Here is a 19,921-nt window from a genome sequence, read left to right as displayed (position 1 = left end):
CATCAGGTGGATACAAACACAGCTGCAAATGAATGTCAGTGTTGCTCTGTGTTTGCTGGAGGTGTTTACTAACGCATTTGCCATAATGATTTTAAATGCTGAAAAAATGTCAGTGCTGTGTTTTAGCTTCTTCCACTGCCAGCTAAAGGAGCTTTAAAGGTGCAGTGTGTAAGATTTAGTGGCATCTAGCGGTGAGGTTGCAGATTACAACCAACTGAATACCCCTCACCCTTCACTTCCAAGCACGTAAGAGAACCTATGGTGGCCACCAAACTCACGTAAAACATGAAAGGCCCTCTCTAGAGCCAGTGTTTGGTTTGTCCATTCTGGGCTTCTGTAGAAATATGGTGGTGCAACACGGCGGGCCCCGTGGAAGAGGACCTGCTCCCTCTGTAGATATAAAGGGCTCATTCTAAGGTAACGAAAATATGATTCTTATTTGCAGGTGATTATACACTAATTAAAACATACTTATGAATATTATGTTCCATTTCTACCAAGTCACCAAGTTTGCTAGATGCCACTAAATTCTACACACTGCACCTTTAAAGAATAACTGTGGCCAGACAAACCCCATGAAAAACCAAAACCAACAATGAATTGATCTTATTGTACCCAAAGTCTCTCTTTATATGTGCTGTTTACATACATATGGTTTATTACTTCATAGAAAACACATCAGTGAGTCACAGTTACAATGAAAACAGGCACTGCAGCTAATTTTGAGTCCCCCCCCCCCCCCCCCCCCCCCCCCCATACATATCTACAAGCTGCTTGTAGATACACTCACTACAACACCAAATGTGTATGGGAATAGTTTAATTTGGCATTTATGAGCTTTTGCCAATTTACTGTATGTCTAGGAAGTTATCCAATAATTCAAATATCTGCTTGTCAAGATAAAACAAGCAGACACAAACTCACTCTTTCTTTTTCTCCCAATCTGACTTTCTTAATCTCTTTTCTGTCCTCCAGTGCATTCTCATTACCTATACGGACACATGCTTGCGGCCTTTTGAGAGTGATATGCCAAATCTGGAGAGGGAGACCTGGGTGCCAGAGGGGGGGTAGGCTTCCCCCGCTGGCCCCTTTGTTGCCCAGCCTCACCTCTCACCTTTCACCTCTCACCTCTCCTTCGGACTCGTGCAATACAGAGGCCTAACTCTGACCTTTGAACTCCGAGAGTGCTCATTGGCTGCGCTTGCTGCTGTAAAGGAGACTCATCCTGGTCTCTCCCAGTTTACCCTAGTGCTCCCAGTAGCCTTGTTGTTGTGGTGTTGTGCTCCTGCTCCCCTGGTCTCAGCTGTGGGTTCTTGTCCTGGTTCTAATAGTCTCAACATGGCCAAGTCCAAACCAATCTTCCTCTGTCATCATGTCCTTGGCAACACACGAGTTGGTTAGGTTGTAAAAAAAAAAAAAAAAAAAGTTTTAAAGGGATGATGACTAGTTGTTGATTTGGAGTTGGGAATGATGAATACTTGTATAAATGGCAGATCCCACTGCACATTGCCCCTCTACCGGTTATGCAAGGTATTACTCATTTATCGTCTCTGTACATAAAATGGATGACTTATGTTTTTTATAGAAATATTATATATATATTGGAAATATATATGGAAAATAATCTAATATCATTGCTGTATGAAACCCAATGCCCTGTATTCGATAGTGACTGTTCTCTCTCTCTTTCTCTTCCTTTCTCTTTCTCTCTGTGACGGACCTTTGTGTGTCTTTTGCTGTATGCTGTAAGTGTGTGAATCGTTAGTGGGAGGGTCTCACTAAGGTGGGGGTGTGTTTCTACAAGGACTCTTCACAGGTTCATGGGTCCAATTTCAAACTTCTCTCTTTGCGTCTTCTCCTGTACTTTCCTTTTTCCTCCTCCTCCTCTTCCTCTTTTTGACACTATGTAGCTGTTACCTCTCCTCTCTCTCCGCCTCTCTCGCCTTCTGTATGATACTATGTAGCCTAGAGTAGAGAGAATCCTTTAATATGAAGAGTGTGTGTGTGTGTGTTTGTGTGCGTGTGTGTGCGAGTGAGCGAGTGAATGATATTCTGCTCAAGACTTGTAGAGAATTTGCGTGCGAAAGGCCGACCCCAGCCATGTGACCATGACTTTTCTCTGTGGATGGGTAGTGTGAACATTGTAGCTCCTCTCTGTTGATTCCTGACTTTCTCTCAAATCAAACTGTAAACTGCTGCTCAACATCAGCCAATGACATCCATATGAAACTGCTCCAAGTGACAGACTCGTCTAATCCTGTCACGTCACCTCCCATTTAGTTGCCATGGAGACGTGCCAGTGAGCAGTCAGTACTCTTGGCTGGCCAACTCCTCATCCAATGAGAACACAGCATATGAATCAGTGAAGTGCTGGATGGGTGTACAATCTTTTTTTTTATTTTACAGTTTTTCCAAGGTGTCTAAAAGGTGTAATGTGCTATGTGGCAGCTATGAGTACTGTGTCTTTATTCCAGGTGTGAAACAATGCTGACAAATCAAGATTTTATTATTTGGCTATTTAAAAAGTGTACTGTATTTATGACACTATATAGACATAAGTAAAGCTGTTTTTTAAAGATTTTGGGTGTTGTGTTCCTTTTGAAGTCTCGTTTTAGTCAAAGGCAACAACAGACAATGTATTGAAAATGGTCTTTATTGCAAGGATTGGACAGAAAATATCACTTTTCGGAACATCTACAAATACACAACAATCTTAGTTATAAAAGTCAAAAATAAGTTAGCAAAAAATAAAAAATAAAATGGCAAAACCACTCTGTAGAAAAAGGGAACGTATTTACATCACTAGCATTTATAACCAGTTTAAATTAAGCAGATCTTGGTCAAAACTGCCATGGTACATATTGGCCCCACAAATAAACTCACGTTTTTTTAAGCATTGAAAAACACACACAAAAAAGAATGAAAGATCAGGGAAAGGTTTCGAAAAGAGGAAAACTTAAATTAAGTAAGGAGAAAAAACAGGCTTTGTCATTCCTCTGTGGCTCTATTAGACTGGACGTGAGCCTAGCAGAGATCCACACTAGTAACTAGGTGTTGGGTTCATGCAGCAAAGTCCTTGAATCTCTAGTTAGACTAACCTCCTGTGGCTCTGACAGACAGGTCTGGACTGCAGGATAAGGCAGGGAATAAAGGGAATAAGGCCTCATTGTTAAGAGGAGGAATTACATTTGGCTAGCAGAGCCTTAGATTAGCAGAGCTACAATTCTGATAAATCACAAATTTGAAATTTAGCATGAGCCAAAACACAAAACACAGATCATTTGAGCTGAAAAATAAGTAAAATTTGAATTTTGGATTAGTTAAAAGTCTGCTTTTCCAATTGTCATTTTGCTTTGTGTTTGTGTGCACCTATGGGTCCGCTGTGTGGAGCGTCTATTTGGGAATGTCCACAGGAAAGGCCACAGCTCCGTCTGCTGCAGTAATGCTGTCCACGATGGAGGTCAGGGCTTGCATGTTGCCCTGCTCTGGAGAGTCGGCAGCACTCAGGAGATCTGCAGAGAGACCCAGTCACATATTCATTATCTGAGAGAAGGCGCGCTGAGCTGCTGGTGCTGTGTAATGAGACTGTGTGTGAACTGTACTCACCCTCACTGCTGTAGCTCTGCGTGCACTGCTCGGGAGTGCTGCTCCACTCTGGGCTGCTGCAGCAGGTGCTGCCCGAACTGGGCTCGCTTGACGACGACACCTGTTACCATGGAGATGCACACACAGAAGTTGCTGTCACTCACTCGGTGTTATGACACTGCACACCCCACCCCATACAGAGACACAGTAGTGTAACACTACACACACAGCACCAATGCATCCTGTGACCCTCAGAGGCAAAAGTACATGATGAAAACTCTGTCAGCAAGAGAAATAAGACTCCATCAGAAAATACAAACATAAATCATAAGATTTAAGAGATCTTCTGACATAAAGACCATTTAACAGTAACAATTGGTAAGATTTTGGCAACTGAATAAGTCTGTTTTCAGTTTTTACTATATTTTGGCACCTGTGTCATCAGTTTGTTTCACAGGTCTCCTTGAACCTTCAAACTGGTAAAAGATGTCTATCCTCTGAACACCTTACAACTGAAAACTGGATTATAACTTGAAAAACCTCTGAAAAGAATTGCAAGACACTGACAGGAAATGTACATTCAATCTGTGACTGATTACATGAATGATACGTCAGTTTATCACCCCAGTTGAAACCTCAAAACTTAGCCATGGTAATCAATTCCAAAGCAAGTTTTCACACATAAAAGAACATTTGCACTTTGACTATTTTTCTCATTTTTCCACCTTTCATCTCTTTCCTCTCTTCAACTACTGCAATGTGCATTGTGTCTCTTCCCTGTCTGTTCTTTCTGTTTGACTTCTGGCCCTCTTTTCAGCGTTTAATATGTGACATTCTGCTTCTCGTCATCCCTCCTCTGTCCTACTCACTCTGGGCTGGGCCGGGCCGGGTCGGTAGTGTAGTCCCTGCTGCCCCGTCTCAGTGTCCTGCTGGTTGAGGGAGGACACCAGAGCCTGCAGCCTTTCAATATACTGGATGGCGCTCCGCAAGATCTCCACCTTGGGCAGCCTCTGGTTGGGGTTCATCAGGGTGCTCCTCTTCAGAGCATCAAAAGCTTCATTCACCTTCTTCAGGCGCCTCTTCTCCCTCAGTGTGGCCGCTCTCCGACGGTCCATGGTCACTGTCTTCCGTTTGCACAACTTGCAGGCCCATGGCAGGCACTGACCCGGGCAGTGGGGCTCGGAGTGAGGTGACAGGCTGGATGGAGAGGCTTTGTCCTCTGTTCCCGTCACCCCGACTCCGACACCTCCAGACAGACTCCCGCACAGCCCCATCATGGAGTTCCTGTCCTGGTAGCCACCTTGGTCGTACCCCCCGGGCAGGCGAGAGGGGAAGTAGCTGTCCCCTCCTTCATAGAAGCGCTGGTCAGGGAAGAAGTAAGGGTTGGTCTCAAAAAGCTCCATGCTTGGACAACGCAGTGGTCTGAAAGTGAGGGGGTAAAGATCCCTGTTTCCCCTGGAACTGCTCTACTGTATGTGCTCTTCGGTCCTGTGCCTGGAGCGTGTGTGTCGGAGTGTACTTGTGTGTGTGCCTGTCTTCGTCCCCGGCCTAAGTTTGTGATGAGTGGAAGACGTGTGGAGAACAACTGGTGTGGAGCAACTGTAGGCTGGCATTTAAACCCCTCTGCCTGCTGCAGGATCACAGGGTTAAATTTAGCACGAGCCCCCAGAAACCTGACACGACGTTTAGCTGTTGCTTCACATCTACACTTCACATCTCTGTTGGGCCCTGCTCTCGAGGGCTTTAGGGCCCAATTGTGTGTGTGTGTGTGTGTGTGTGTGTGCATGTGTGTATGCCCTTGTGTGTGTCTTAAGAGGCCAGGATATGATCAGGTTGCCGTGGAAATGGGAGAGATAACCTCGGATCAAAGATGCCTGTCTTAATGAGCTAATCCCAGACTTGCGTCTCCCTCCATGACACCATACATGAAGTCCCCCGCCATGGAGGTGGAGGAGGGGGCCGGGCAGTAGGGACAGTCTGGAGACAGCTGTCACTTCTACTAGGAGCCAATGATATGCAATGACAAGAAGTTGTTTGTCTCCTAGCTCTTTATGGGAAGGAAACGAGGCCAGCGATTGTTGTTTACTCTAAACTAGGTCACAAGTAAATACTTCACCTTTGTTGTGACTGAAGCGATGTCAGGTTCAAAATGATCATCTAGGCCAGTACTAAATATGTAAACGCTTAGACGACATAACAGTTCATGCCATTGTTGCTGGGTCTTGGTTTTATGTAACCACATTCATATCTGCTGACTTTCCTTCTAAATGATTACACAGTGTGATGCAAGTGACCTTCTGAGCTAAACTAGATTCAATACCAGACAGGCCTGTGCAGGAATGGACAGCACCGAGTTGTCACTGGTCCCTGTTACTCTCAGAAACCAAAGGACAACAATGAGGCGACCTCGTGGGGGAATGGCCTTCGTTGTCCTGACCACTTCCTGCAGGTCGTGGCATTATAGCCTGGCCACCAAGTGTTAATCCTTCCAGGACATGTCTCACCTCATAGCTCACTGGCTAATTCAGACTGGCTTCCGCTAGCATGGACAAACAGCCAAAATACACACTTCTGTCAGCAGAGAAGAGGTATGGAATGACAGGCATAGCCTGAGATGTGTTACATCCCGTGTATCCTATGTCACTTACATAGGTTTATCACAGTAATATGCATATCTGGCAGGAAGTGTTTGATGGTCCTAGGTGCATACCACTGGCAACGACATATCAAGTCCAGCCTGGGACACTTGTCACATATTGTCTTTGCTATGAAATGCTAGAATCTCACCATATCAAGTCAATAGGTTCATATTTTGTTATAATGAGAAGAAAAATTGATGTAATGGTGTTTCCAGTTCTCTTGAAATTGGTCAGATTACATCATTCTTTTGCACTGAAGGAGGACTGTGGATTTTGTCCCCCATCGCTTTCATTAGAAGCACATTTGGAAACGTTCTCTTAATGGTTAGCATGAACAGGAGGAATAACTACAGCACCTGATTATCGTTTAAAGACAAACATGAAAAATTGTGAACATGCCCTTTAATTTGTGCTTTATTACAGGCAGATAATGTGGAAAGACTAACAGTATACAGTATGTTAAAAAACACAGAAAGTTAGACAAGTTAGAGTGAACAAGATGGCCATTTCCCATAAAAAGTTACAACATTATTCAGTTCACTTATATCCATTCTTTTAATTCATATTTCTTAGTTTTAGATTATAACCAATCAAGTTACATTATACTATGATTTAAAACTAAAATTATTGCTTGCGTAACTCTTTCGATGGTCGGTGGTGATTGAAATGATATCACTCCTAGTAGTATGAAATGATACAGGCAGAGGAGTTCAGATCTGGGGGTGGGTGCCAGGCAGTGGTTGCAGTGGGTGGTGGTCTAGTCCTGGGCTCAGATCCTGGTTTTGGGGTTGAGGCAGAGTGCAGAGTCGTAGCTTGGCGCAGGGCTGCGGTGGGCTGTTAGTCTGTGATGGATAGTCACTGATGGTGGAACGAGTACAAAGACGGCTGTGTTGGACGCGGGGGTACAGTGGGGAGGGGGTCTGCAGTGTGTCAGAGTCACTCATAACCCTCTGTCATCTTAACCCATTGTCAGCAGAACTAGAGAACCGTGTGTGTGTGTGTGTGTGTTGTGATAGTTGTAGTGTCAGGCACACTTGTGTTTTGCTTGAGGAACAAGTCCCCTCTCAGCGTTTTGGAGTGAACACTTGACATGCAGTGAATCAGGGAGGACCGGGTGTTTACTTGCTGTTTGTAGATACTGTTCATACTGTATCTTTCATCCTCAGTTCAGTCAGTGTAGATCAAACCTGATCAATTACATGTAAGAGATAACACAGAATAAAAATGTTAATATCCATAATCATTATATTAGATATTCCTAAAGAGCTCATCTTATAAGGAAACATGTAAACAAGAGATAGCTGTGTAGAATCAAAATTATTTACACTGGAAAACATATTCTCTACCCAACATGTGTGTGTGTGTGTGTGTGTGTGTGTGTGTGTGTGTGTGTGTGTGTGTGCAGGTCCTCTGGTGTGCATGTTTATGTATGTGTTCTTGCATGTACGTGTGTGTGTGTGTGTGTGTGTGTGTGTGTGTGTGTGTGTGTGCACCAGGGATTGCCCTGTCACTGGCAACACTGTTCCACTTCTCCTCAGTGACAAGCAGCAGCACATTGCGGGACAGCTGAGCTGGAGGGAGGAGGGCGAAACAAGGGGGAGAGATCAGTCCTCCTCACCCCAGGTTAGCCTCAAGATCATCACTGACCTGGAGAGCTGCCGTCTGAGCACAGTTGGGAAATCTCATATGTAACAGGAGAGTAACACAACACCAGTGAAGGAGTGTTGATTAAAGGTGGATAAACTAGGATCTCGATCCGGTTACATAAGATACAATAACCACCAAGTTAGTCTAAATTCAATTAAATACAATATTTTACAGGTCCTTCAATTTCTTATTGATAGCTTATATTTCCATGAAGGACCTGTGTAATTTATTGCATGTATTTTATGTTCTATGTAATCATTCTAAGTAATGTATAGGGAAAATAGAGAAATTGTTCTGAGGCAGCAATCTGAGTATAGTTAGTTGTGTGGAGTTTATCAGCTGTTGTTAAAATCTAGATGAATATCCTTAAAAGAACAGCTAAAGAAAAAGACATTAACTTAAACTTGTGAATATTAATTTATCTGAAACTTTATTCTTCATATTTGATGAATTGTGTGCTTGCCTGTGGACAAATTTTACGCGTTTGTGTGTTCAGCAATCAGCAATTATTTGGAAATAATTGGAAGTGTATCAACTGAACACTGTCTCCATTACCAAAATTACATCACCAAATTACATCTTCTTTTCCAGGTTCCTTAAAGAGAATTTACTATTACATATCAGTTAATTTCATGGAAACTATTAGGAAACTATAACACCTACAATACAGTAAATACATAGTCTTTATTGATCCAGGAGGGAAATTTGTTTTTGCAATCTGCACGTCTCACGAGAAAAAAATCAAAAAGTCAAAGATGGTGGAAATATATATATATATATCTGTACACTCATTCATGCCCCTTTTTGGTACCTTTGTTGTTGTTGTTGTTGTTGTTTTATGTTTTTCTTTAAAAACACTTTTAATATGAATGTAATTAGTTAATGAATACTTGATGCAGTTGATCTTCATTAATGTTAACATATAAAAAACCTGGTTAAGCTCAATTCCCTTACAAAAACAGTTTAAGTGGTGTCACCCTTCACTGCTTCCTTGCATACATAGTGCACACGGTTGTGATTGCAGCGGCATTAACATGGAGTAAAGAGAAAGGGAAGAAAAATGTGTCTCGTTTCTGGGTTTAAACTGCTCGGAGTGTCTCTGTATTAGTCCTGTCATGCAGCTCTCTGTTTGAACTCTGGACTCAATGCAACAGTACTGGTTATGTGCTTTTTGAGAGAGGACATAGTCACCATAGTGACAGCAACAGATGCCCGAGTCTGTTGCCTCAGAGACTGCTTCTATACTGTCGCCATGATAACTGCACATCCATTAATGAACCCTTTGATAGCAGTTTTTTTATATCGCACAATGCAGACTCCTCTTTTTCAAATCATGATTATACTGACTGCACATTAATGGTGAAAGATGACAAAGCGGCCCTCCCAGATGATCCAATACAACACAATGAAAGCAGATCAATCACCTTAATGAATGAAGCAAATGAATGGGAGCAGTCAGAGCTGATTACTACACTCCTGTGCTGCTCTGCTCTGCTGTTTCTGTTGAGTAATGAACCTTACATAAGCTGCAGTGCTGTACTATTTGACTGATGCCTAAAGGTGATGTGACACTACTACGGCCCGGCTAATCATCCAGAGAATACTCCCATTCATTCCTTTTCAGAATGAAGTGGCCCACCTGTGTTTTCACAGGGCTCTGGAGGCCTGGAGAAAGCTTTCTAAGTCAGGGGGGGAAACAGTAGTCCTGTAGCCCAGCCATGCTGCTGCTCACTGGGGCTTTTATCGCAGAGTAATCCCCTACAACAAACAGAATGGGCGGCATGTGCATACGCAGCTGTCGCAGTCTTAGTGCAAGTGGTGTCATGTTAAATCACAGGAATGGACTGAGCCCCTGAGCCATCCGCTGCCCTTCCCTTCACTGGCATCCCAGTCACTGCAAGTCTCCAGCTCCACATAGACAAACACACATACATGCTCATACCTACGTACATAACCCACTTCCCACTAACATACTTTGCAGCACATGGTAGCCCTAAAGTTATTCACTGTCAATAACCTGTGGCCCACTGCTCAGAACCAACCAGACATATATTCAAATAATGCCACAGTATTATGACACACCAATCATCGCAGGCTAGAAAACAAAGCATCTCTTTCTTTGAGACTGCCAGTTTCACGTCACTTAAGCAGAGAGGAATCTGACAAGGTAAAGCTTGCCCCCTCATAAAAATCTGTCCAGTTTTATTTGATGGCAATTTACACCTAGATGTTGCCCAAGTGTAAACCACAATCAACATAGGAGACATGGTTTTAATCCCGTCTGAGGCTAGTAATGTGTATATGCCTGCAGAGTGATGTTGTGAGATTTGAGTGGACAGCTATGCAGGAGCTAGCCCGACTCCCAGTCAGTCCAGCTTTTCAATATCATCTTCCATATCTGGCAAACTCCACTTTGTTTCTCCTTGTTCCTTTCACCTCACCTTAAAGGAGAGTTTCATGTTTTTTTTAAAATATTAAAACAATAGTCGGGTGCCCAAATGAACACTGAAACATGTTTTTCTTGCTGTAATCGTTCCTCCTGATCAGTTCATAATGCACTTCCAGTGTAAGTGATGAAGGCCAAAATCCACAGCACTCCTGTGCAAAAATATGTTTAAAAGTTTATTTGAGGCTAATATGAGGCTGTCCAAATTAGTCAAGTCAATATCTTTCATAGTTACAGTCTTTTTAGTGCCAAATTCCATCTTTTTACTTGTACTTTCCACTGCAGCTGAACAGGAAAACGCTGCCCATTGAGACACAAAGAGGGATATAAAGATATTTTACTAAAAAGACTGTAACTGTGTAAGATATTTACTTTATTTAACTAACTCAGACTGCTGAAGCCTCATATTATCTTCAGAAAAACTTTTAAATACATTTTTGCTCAAAATGAGGACTGTGGATTTTGGCCCCCATCACTTCCATTGTAAGCACATTTGGAGGTTATCTTCTAATGGTCAGTATGAACAGGAGGAATGATTACAGCGAGCAAAACCTGTTCCAAAATTATTTTGGGCACCTAACCATTGTTTTAAGACATCTATGATCCTATCCTTTAATGTGTCACATCTGTATCATTACCCATTTCCCTCCCTCATTATGTCTATTCTAATCTCTCTGTCTTTATGTCTTTCTCTTGTTTTTCTCTGGCTCCACTGACCTTCTCCCATGTCACCAGTGGGACAAATTTAGCGGCCTGGTTTCTGGAGCGACCAAATAGTCGGACACAACAGAGGGAATGTGTGTGTGTGTGTTTGTGTGTGTGTGTGTATGGAGGTGAGAAAGGAAAGGTCCTGGCCACACAGATAAAATTACAGATACCCAGACACACAACCAGAAGAAAGCAAAAGAGGGTAAACAGGCTGAGGCTCGCAGTCCTGGAGGTATGCAGACAAAGGTCAAAAGAAAGTGACATAGAAATACGTTTTTTAATTTAGGTATAATTTTTTTTTTTTAAAGATGTATAATTTAAGAAAAACCCACACTGAATTTCATATAGTTCAGGGTTCCCTATTCAATTTTTTTTTTTTTAAAAAAAGCCTTCTTTTTGTGTGCATTTGTTTTGTTTGCTTGTTATTGTGACTCGCATATGAAACTTGCTTGATATGAATAATTTAGTTTTTTGTGACTTTGAGGCTTGAAGGGGGATAAAAAGAAAATTATAAAGAAATGCTTCAAAACTCTGAGAACAAACAGTTTACAGACACTAAGAGCAATGCAATGATAAAAATGGTCAAAGGCATTGGAGCAATGTTCAACCCATTGCTTCCATCCTAACTATTTTCCCACTAGGAAGTATTGCAAACGTCATAGGGGATAAAGGGAGAATGTGTTAAGTTATTCTGGGATGTTGGGATGGAGATACTGTCGCCATGGAAACATGCATATCCCCTACCACTCCCTGGGCCGTGCCATTCTGGAACTGCCAAGCTCTGGGTGCCATGTCACCAGGGGTGTCATGCCATTCCCCATCTCTACGCTCTGTGACGTGCCAGACGCCTCGGACAAAGCATTCTTGATTTAGGTGCAGAGTGAGGGGAAACATTTTGGTATGACTGTTATGAACACTGTAATGCAAATCACAGAGAGGACACAAACACCTTCCCATGTCCCTGCTATGTGCTGTGTTTTGTTTCTACCTGGAATCATGCCCTCTATATAAGTGCTACTTCAAAGAGCTTCATAAATAATGTTGTCCTCTTTTGTATGAAAGTCTTGGGTGTTTTACATATGTGGTTTCAGATGGAGGAAAGATCCACAGGGGACTTTCCATGCAGGGAATATCCCCTAATGAGTTATTATCAGTATCTAAAAAACCCCCTGGGGTAAAACAGTCACAATATTTATGCACACGATAACACAGCAGCAGTTTTACAGCTACATATACAGTAGAGGGGTAGGGTGTCTGCGCCACTTGTCGACAAGAGGACAAAAATAAGGCGGACACAAGTAAGTGGAACAGTGAGTAAGCAGAGGAGGGACGCAGGTGCTGGACCCCAGTCAAGAAGGAGAGGACACATGACAGCTGGCCTGTCATACAATGACTTATTCTTTGGCCAAAACACACACACTCGTCTCTTTGCCAGTGGGTACTGTACATCAACTGTCCCTCTGGTAAGCAAGTGAAGTGAATTAAATAATAAACATCCAACTCTTAAGTGCTTTACAAAACTTATTTTATTCCACGACAAGTAGAAAAAAAAAAGAACATCTATATTCGCTGTACCATGTCTGAACACATTGTAGTTTCAGTGTTAATAATTAAGTCTTGTCATTCTGAACCAGTAAAACTGGTATAACATTATCTATATGCCACTTTGTTATGAGGTCTGTATATTGAGGAAGTTTGTTTCTCTGGGTGCATGATGATGGCGATACATACAACAGGCTACATTACTCTTTTATAGCTTTTTATAGATACATATATAGCTAATATAGCTCTCACACCAGCTCAGTGCTGGTTCTAGTCACAAGGAGGCATGCTCTATATACTGTATGCATTACGTTATCACTGGTACTGTACAGCCTTTGTGGGCACCAGATACAATATTGAGACTTCTCCCCACCTGCTGGCAGAAAGATTAAGCACAAGTTAAGAGCAGATCAAAAATCTATGATGCTCCTTCTATGCAAAGCGGAGCAAGAATTAAATGCCTACTGTCACTGAACATCTTGAAAACTGTACAGCATACTGTATTTGTAGGCAGCTCACAGACGCACAGGTAATATTAGCAGTATGGTCCAGCGATACAATCTTCGAATAATGCAGAACAATCTAAATAAAATCTATAATATACAAATTAAAGTTCAAAATCATTACATGGCAGTGTAACGCTTAAATCAACCCCCCCCCCCCCCCCCCCCCCAGTTTCCATTAAGTACTATGCAGTGTTTTTCACTGAGGGTACATTTAGTAACTGTTCCCTTAAAGACTTTCTGTCTATCTTTGAGAAAACATTTTTAATTGCAAATTACATATTAGAACTGTTTAATGTAACAAGTGCAGCTTTTTTAGGCTTCATTGGAGGTGGTCGTCTGAACAATTAAAACAATCATAAATAAATTAAATACAAAATATACAGAAATGTTAATTTATCATAAGTTCATGAAGGGAGGTAAAATACCCTTCATGAAATGAAACATTAATCATCATGGCATAACTTGCTGCAGACAGAACTGTCAGACACGTGGTGATTTGTAAATATTGTACACATTAACATCAAAATACTACTGAGAGAAAAACACAGTAAAACACTTCAGCTGTGCGTTTTCAAGCAGGTTAAATTCAATTCTACATCTGAAAATTCTTTGTTGATACAACTTAAGCCAACATGTTTGTATTTTACAGTACATTCACTTATGCTGAGAAAGAGCGCATTTTTAAAAAGAAAAACTTTTGAGGATACTTTCATGGAAATGCAGCTGTTGATGACAAAAACGTGCTTTTAAGACTTGTTCTTCCTTCAATCTTGTCTTCATAACTCAAATCAAATCTCAGAGCCACCTAAGAGGATTCACAGAGTATAAAAAGTTAATAATTTTTTTTAAAAAAGGCCTGGAAAATGCTTAAAGAAAAATTATTGTAGTTACATACCTGCGCCGACTTGTCTGTTTATGTCCAGATGCTGATTGAAGTGAATCTACTGAAAAAGAAAGTCAAACAAAACTAATAGAAATAAGGCAAGCAATACTAGTTCTTGGATGGCACCATTCAACAAACGCAATGCAGCCTGAAAAAACGAGGCTTCGTGAAATAAGATAATTACACAGTGGGCTCACGCAAACTCTGCAATCCTATGTGATCTTCTCATAAATAAATAAATACTTCTGCTTTTCTTTTTTCTTTTTTTTACATCCCTTATTTATATGTGGCACTAAAACAAACATCTGGTCTAACTCATGTCCAAAGTTTCATATCTAACAATACTTCAGAGGCAGTGTGATGCAAAATAAACCATGCAACCAAGAGCAAGCTTAACCAAGTTCTGTACTTTGTGTATATCTGTGTAGTTTTCAGGTAAGGTGCACGTGTTGTGTGTGTCTACGTGCAGAGATTGTGTACCAGAGTGCATGCAGCTGTATGGTCTAATGTGATTGAAAATGTGTTCTTTAGTGATTGGGTCCCAGTGCCTGACTGATGTGTGTATGCTTTTTAGAGGATGAATATCTTAATAACTTTTTGAATTATCTTTCCACATCCTGGACAAGGAGCCTGGAACTTATGTAGCCTCCTTGCGCATGGGAAGCAGGTTAGTAGGTGAGCCGTACGTCCATGTATTATATTCCCATTACGCGGTCGCACTCGACAGAGCTTGCAAGGCTCCAGCAGTGCCTCAGGCCTAACTTCAACCTCCATTCCCAGATTTTCCTGACTCTCCCCTCCTGAGAGCTGATCATCCTTGTGCATGCCGGAGTGCCGAGGCCCTTTGCCTTTGCCCATCACCATAGCGGGTAGAAGTCGGTCAGCTGTGGCGTGAGAAGGCAGGATGACAGGGTCAGACACTGTCCTGCTGCAGTCTGGGACATCAATGCCTGTATCGCTGTCATCTTCCTCGTCATGGGTGGTGAGAGAGCTGCATGCGGGTATGTCAGGGACAGAGAGGGAATGGGCGAGTCGGGGGACGTCTTTGTACCAGTTCTTCCGGAGAGCCCAGCAGCGGACACAGTACCTCTGGAGAGGAGTGTTATACTTCCTGCACTCTGTGCACTGCCATGCATCCTGAGGGGAAAAGGTACATAGAAAGTCACACATCTGCATTTTTTTAAAAGTTTTAATCTACCACAACCTAACACTGCAAAATACAGAGGAAAAAAGAAACAGATGAGTCAGACCTGTGTGGAGATTTCTGTATCAGTGTCATCACTCAGACACTGCGAGTCTTCATCTGGCTCCTCCTGCATCTGGACAGATGAAGACGACATCTGATTAGTCAAACTCCATCGTCAGCAACTAGTTTGATAACTGATTAATCATTCAAGAAATTTTTTAAGCAAAAATGCCAAAAATTCTCTGGTTAAGCTTCTCAAACATGAGGATTTGCTGCTTTTCTCAGTTTTATATCATTATAATCTGAATCTCTTTGGATTTAGTCTCAACATTACTGATGTATGTCGCTCATAAGACATTTGATGACATCATCTATGACACAGGGTAAATGTGATTTTTGAATATTTTTTGACATTTTATAAACTAAACGATTAATCCAAAAAAATAGTTGGCAGATTAATCGATAATGAAAATATTTGGTAGTTGCAGCCCTAATCTGATTACATTATTTTCTCTATCAGTGGTAAGAAATGGTTACTATGTTAATCATTTTAACTGTCAAAATGAATGGCACTGCTAAAATGAAGATGCTGTTTTGTATAAAACTACAACTGTTTTTCTACTCAACTGTTGTTAGGGCACAAACTCCTACCTCTCGATCTGCCTTCTCTTCCTTTCCTCCTCCTTCATCATCCTCAGGTGGAGCCTCTCCTTCCCCTCCGCTCCCTTCTTCCAGCGCAGCCTCTTTCATCTCCACACTCACCTGTTCGCTCTCACCCTCGGTCAGAAACCAGAGGTCGTCTGTGGTGTCTGACACAATTGCTGTATCCTCCTCCTGTGCAGGAGACAGCTAACACATCAGTCAGACCACCACTGTTACTCTCCAATTTATGCCATTTGTCAACAAGAAATATTGTCTGTCAGGTTTTTATAAGCTTGAACATTTTTTGACCTGGTTTTTGTTTGAGCTGAAAAATATAATGCTTTAGATGAACTTATTAACAACACATGAGGTTTCTTACTTGGTTTGTGTGGATGTCAGTGGAACCGTTGCTCCTGCGGCTGTAGTTACTACGGAGATTACCCAGAAACCACCAGGGCAGGCCAGAGAGGTCCCACTCATCAAGAGTGACATCCAGCTTGGGTCGTTTGCAGGCTGACCGTGGCAGACCTTCAAGGGAGTCTGGGTAGGTTTTGAACAGTTAGATTCAGCATTTTGAACAGATGTGGTCCTGGGAAAACTGCTGAGCACATTAACTGTTCGCTTACCATCGTCTGGCTCTCGAGGTCGTCTCTGGGAAGGGGTCTGCAGGAGAGGCCCATTACTGCCAGCCTCCAGCCCTGCTTTGACCACACCTCCACATATCTACAAAGGGAGGAAATGTGAAGAAAGAATAAATTAGAATACAGAGCCGTGACTGGGTACTTGGAGGACTCGCAGCTCCTCTTCAAAGTGGCCTCTGGGTATTGGGTGGTGGTTCAGGGAATAAGGGGCTGGGCAATTAGGGTATGGGCCAGTGGGGAGGGAGGTAAAAAAAAAAGTATCAGATAACTGTCGCACTGAAACTGTGTGCGGGTATAAAATAGAAAGTGCAGGTAGGAAAGCCAGTGTACTCGTTAACATGAAGATTTACAAGAGTGAGTTCAAAGAATTTAGTAAAGCTATATGTAGTATGTGCAAACTAATTTAAATAATTACTTATTCTAAGATAGATTCAAAGTTTAAATATGCAGAAGAAAACAGAAAACATCAATAAATGGTTTTATATATAGCTTTTGGAAAAGTGTCTAGGACCTTTTCATATGAGAAGGGAAAAAGGAGCAGAAGGAAGCAGAAAGTGAGCAGGAAGGACATCTAACATCCTAAGAACTACGAATGTATACCAGCTAAGAAAGGAAAAATATGCTTGAAAAACATATTCCAAGTATGATCAGATCTGAAATTTGATAGCACCCTGGTGTGAATTTAGCACATGCAGCAATTGGAAAATACAGTAATTTATTGGATTCATTAAGTGACAAAAATCTGACTGCAGTTCACACAAGTGGGCATACAGTCAGTGCAACAAAGTGGATTTTGGAGGGAATCGGAAAGAAGGGTGAAGGAAAATGGGGAAGGGTGAAGAGGTTCAGGGTTATCGTTAGGCCTGCGGCTGATCAGGAGCTGCGATCCTCCAGTTCGGAGCAGAGAAGAGAACTCTGACAGACAGAGACAGTGACTCTGCCCCCCCATCCACTGGGTGGAGCTGGTGGATCACAAAAGAGTGCTGAAACTCCCACCAGACCAGACCAAGGATGGGGTTGTACAGAGACGGTGCCACTCTGTACAGATGCACACCAACGAAGACAGCAGACCATACTCTTCCCCCGCCTCAGTACACACAAGCTGAAAGGAGCACATTTCATCTTAATCCTTCAAGAAAAAGTCTTCAGAGGTGATGTGACACCGGGGACTACTGATCTCAGTCCAGCACTGTGGTCAGTGCATGTTATGATTTACAAAAAATGTTATTAGTATCTGAGCAGCTTTGCACTTTTGCCTTCTGGTCCTGTCCCTTTGCATTTGCAATTGTTGTGTGTAGAGAGGGGGGAAAGGTTGGGGGTCTCTGTTTCTTCTGAGCACCATGCTTCGGTTTTACCTGCCCACGATCCTCCACTCCGCCCTCAACACATTCACGGCCCATAGAAAGATTCTCTGCAGCGTCTGCATTTCAGATAAAACACAGTAACAGAAAAAGGACACCCCCACCCTTTAATAAAAGCATTACACACTCTCTCACTAAGGCCTTCTTCTGTGGATTAATAGATCAAGCTGGAAAATGGTGTTCTTCTGGTGCCTGCATCCCCAAGAGATGTACAAATGTCACAAGCACTCACCATGTGCGCAACAAAAAAGCTGATTTTAGAGAATCAATGGGATCAAGGGATCCAAGGAATCTTCACTTCAAAACATACCATGATAAAGATGCAAATGAAAAATTGAATGCATCAAACTCAAAAATGGGAAGAGGAAAAAGACACAATTGAATTTCAAGTCATCACAAACTTACAATGTACTACCTATACAAAATATATTCATATATTGCTTGTTCGTTGATGATGTTCCCCAACATTATTTCACAGAAAGGACGTATAATGGAATTTAGTTACTAAATGAACTTGTCACTTACCAGCACAACCAAGAACAACCAAGTACTTTTGGAGCATTTCATACACCGGTCTGCAAAATGAGAAGATAAGAGATTAAAGTGGACTTCCTTATTTTAGATCTATACAAGTTGAGATATATTCCAGCACTACTGAGTATTGAACAGAAGCTCCATTTTAGGTGTTGGTGTGTACCTCGGGTCTTTGACAGAGAAGCTCTCTACTTCCAGCAGCTCTCCCAAAGGGTCATCCTGGCAGTGGACTATGTGCTGCCTCTGTTTGTCATACAGTTGCTTCCCCATGATGTACTGCCCCAAGTAGTGCATCACCTACACAAAACATTGGAAATTTGATGTAACCAGGCACCTGCAGGCCAGTTTTACTTATAGGGACCCAGTTAACACTGACTACTGAACCCTGAAATAGCCACTTCTTAGGTAATATCTTGTTATGAGCCAACAAAACAGGCTGCATACTGACAAATACCCTCTACATTTCACTTGAAAGCTCACCTCTTTGAGTGTGAAGACTTCTTCCTGGGCTCCAGCAACACGCAGGATCTGCAAGAGTGGGGCTTTGGGTTGCACCTGAAATAGGAAAACAAAACATAAAAAAACACTGTTTAGCATCAAATATGAATTATGTGTGGGGATAACTGTAGATGCAATCATAGTTTCTGTTTAATTGTACCTGATTTCCTTCTCCAGGTAGTGTCCTGCATGATGAACTTGATGCAGGAGGCTGGGCTGATAAAGAGCTCATAGTAAACGAACAAATTCTGAAATCCAAATTTAAAACATGTAAGATACACCAGCCTTCAAATTCACAATATCATTACGTAACGCTAATGTTTGCACGTAACACCAACGCCCACGAGGCCAACGCAAACCAAACAATGTCAGCTTGTTGTTAGCCTGAATTATCTGAAACGCGTAATGGCAAAACCAACGATACCAAAATCCATTACAAACGTCAAATGTCGCAGTTCAAGACTGCGCTAGAAGCTACCAGATAGCTGCCTGGATTGTGTAACAGTTAGTTACGCCAGTCCACCATTAACTTTTACTTATTGTTTTCAAAAAGCAAGGCCAGTGCTCTCGGCAACCCGAGCTAACGTCGGATAAACGGTTGCAACCGTTAGTTCAAACAATGCACAGCTGAAACCACTACTGGCTGGTTGGCATGTAAACTAGGGACATCTGGGTAACTTTGGCAGGTGGCAAACCTGACCGACATTACTAGCAAACGTGTTAGCAAACGTAACGCCAGAGCTAACTGTTAGCTAACGTTAGCTGGCTAGCTAACTGTTGAACAACACGTCCGTTGAAAATGGGTCTCACCGTGATGAGTTGACATTACTTCAAAGCATTGTTCCACACGCACTGTTGCCTAAACTCCCAGCCGACATCTTATAAATACAGATACAGATAATAAATGTTACGTTTTCAACCCTAGCTAACTAGCAGGTAGGACAGTTTGCTGAACTACAGATTCAAAACGACGATATTCCGGATGCAGTTACATCAGGGGAGAGAGTGTGGCGCCCCCTGCTGTCTGACAAGCAGCGCTGACTGCTGACAGCTCTTACCGTCACCTCCTATGTTGGAGAATGAACCAGCGTTATCTGCCCCCT

The 19,921-nt window shown here is 42.2% G+C and overlaps 3 protein-coding genes across 10 annotated transcripts in view; 1 reads left to right on the top strand and 2 right to left on the bottom strand.

Annotated features, from left to right (window-relative positions):
- The window catches only part of ppfia4 (PTPRF interacting protein alpha 4), a 59,609-nt gene extending 56,162 nt beyond the window's left edge, over positions 1-3,447 (top strand). For 5 of the 7 annotated variants that reach the window (XM_042406862.1, XM_042406861.1, XM_042406858.1 and 2 more), the window contains one exon: positions 976-2,549. The gene's annotated coding sequence lies outside the window, so the exon portion shown is untranslated. Of the gene's footprint in view, positions 1-975; positions 2,550-3,390 lie in introns of those variants that run through there. The other 2 variants (XM_042406860.1, XM_042406859.1) reach the window with 2 other exon arrangements.
- Positions 2,657-5,539, bottom strand: myog (myogenin). Its single transcript, XM_042406865.1, has 3 exons — positions 4,455-5,539; positions 3,607-3,706; positions 2,657-3,512 (listed from the first exon to the last, which is right to left on the bottom strand). Exons 1-3 carry the CDS (start codon positions 4,986-4,988, stop codon positions 3,394-3,396), a joined length of 753 nt encoding a protein of 250 aa, XP_042262799.1. The 5' UTR covers positions 4,989-5,539; the 3' UTR covers positions 2,657-3,393.
- Positions 5,540-13,317: 7,778 nt separating this feature from the next.
- mdm4 (MDM4 regulator of p53) lies at positions 13,318-19,848 on the bottom strand. 2 transcript variants are annotated; one of them, XM_042406893.1, is made up of 12 exons: positions 19,629-19,848; positions 18,979-19,066; positions 18,801-18,875; positions 18,484-18,617; positions 18,312-18,361; positions 17,781-17,845; positions 16,411-16,507; positions 16,164-16,324; positions 15,794-15,991; positions 15,207-15,275; positions 13,969-15,093; positions 13,318-13,878 (listed from the first exon to the last, which is right to left on the bottom strand). In XM_042406893.1, exons 2-11 carry the CDS (start codon positions 19,048-19,050, stop codon positions 14,527-14,529), a joined length of 1,488 nt encoding a protein of 495 aa, XP_042262827.1. In that variant the 5' UTR covers positions 19,051-19,066; positions 19,629-19,848; the 3' UTR covers positions 13,318-13,878; positions 13,969-14,526. The 2 variants fall into 2 exon arrangements, with proteins under 2 accessions (XP_042262827.1, XP_042262828.1); XM_042406894.1 differs by having other exon boundaries at positions 15,794-15,976.
- Between the last annotated feature and the right edge of the window lie 73 nt (positions 19,849-19,921).

Source organism: Thunnus maccoyii, chromosome 3, assembly GCF_910596095.1.
Source record: "Thunnus maccoyii chromosome 3, fThuMac1.1, whole genome shotgun sequence".
NCBI lineage: Eukaryota > Metazoa > Chordata > Actinopteri > Scombriformes > Scombridae > Thunnus > Thunnus maccoyii.
The sequence above is the reverse complement of the archived record's forward strand: the minus strand, read 5'-3'. Positions and strand labels throughout refer to the sequence as shown.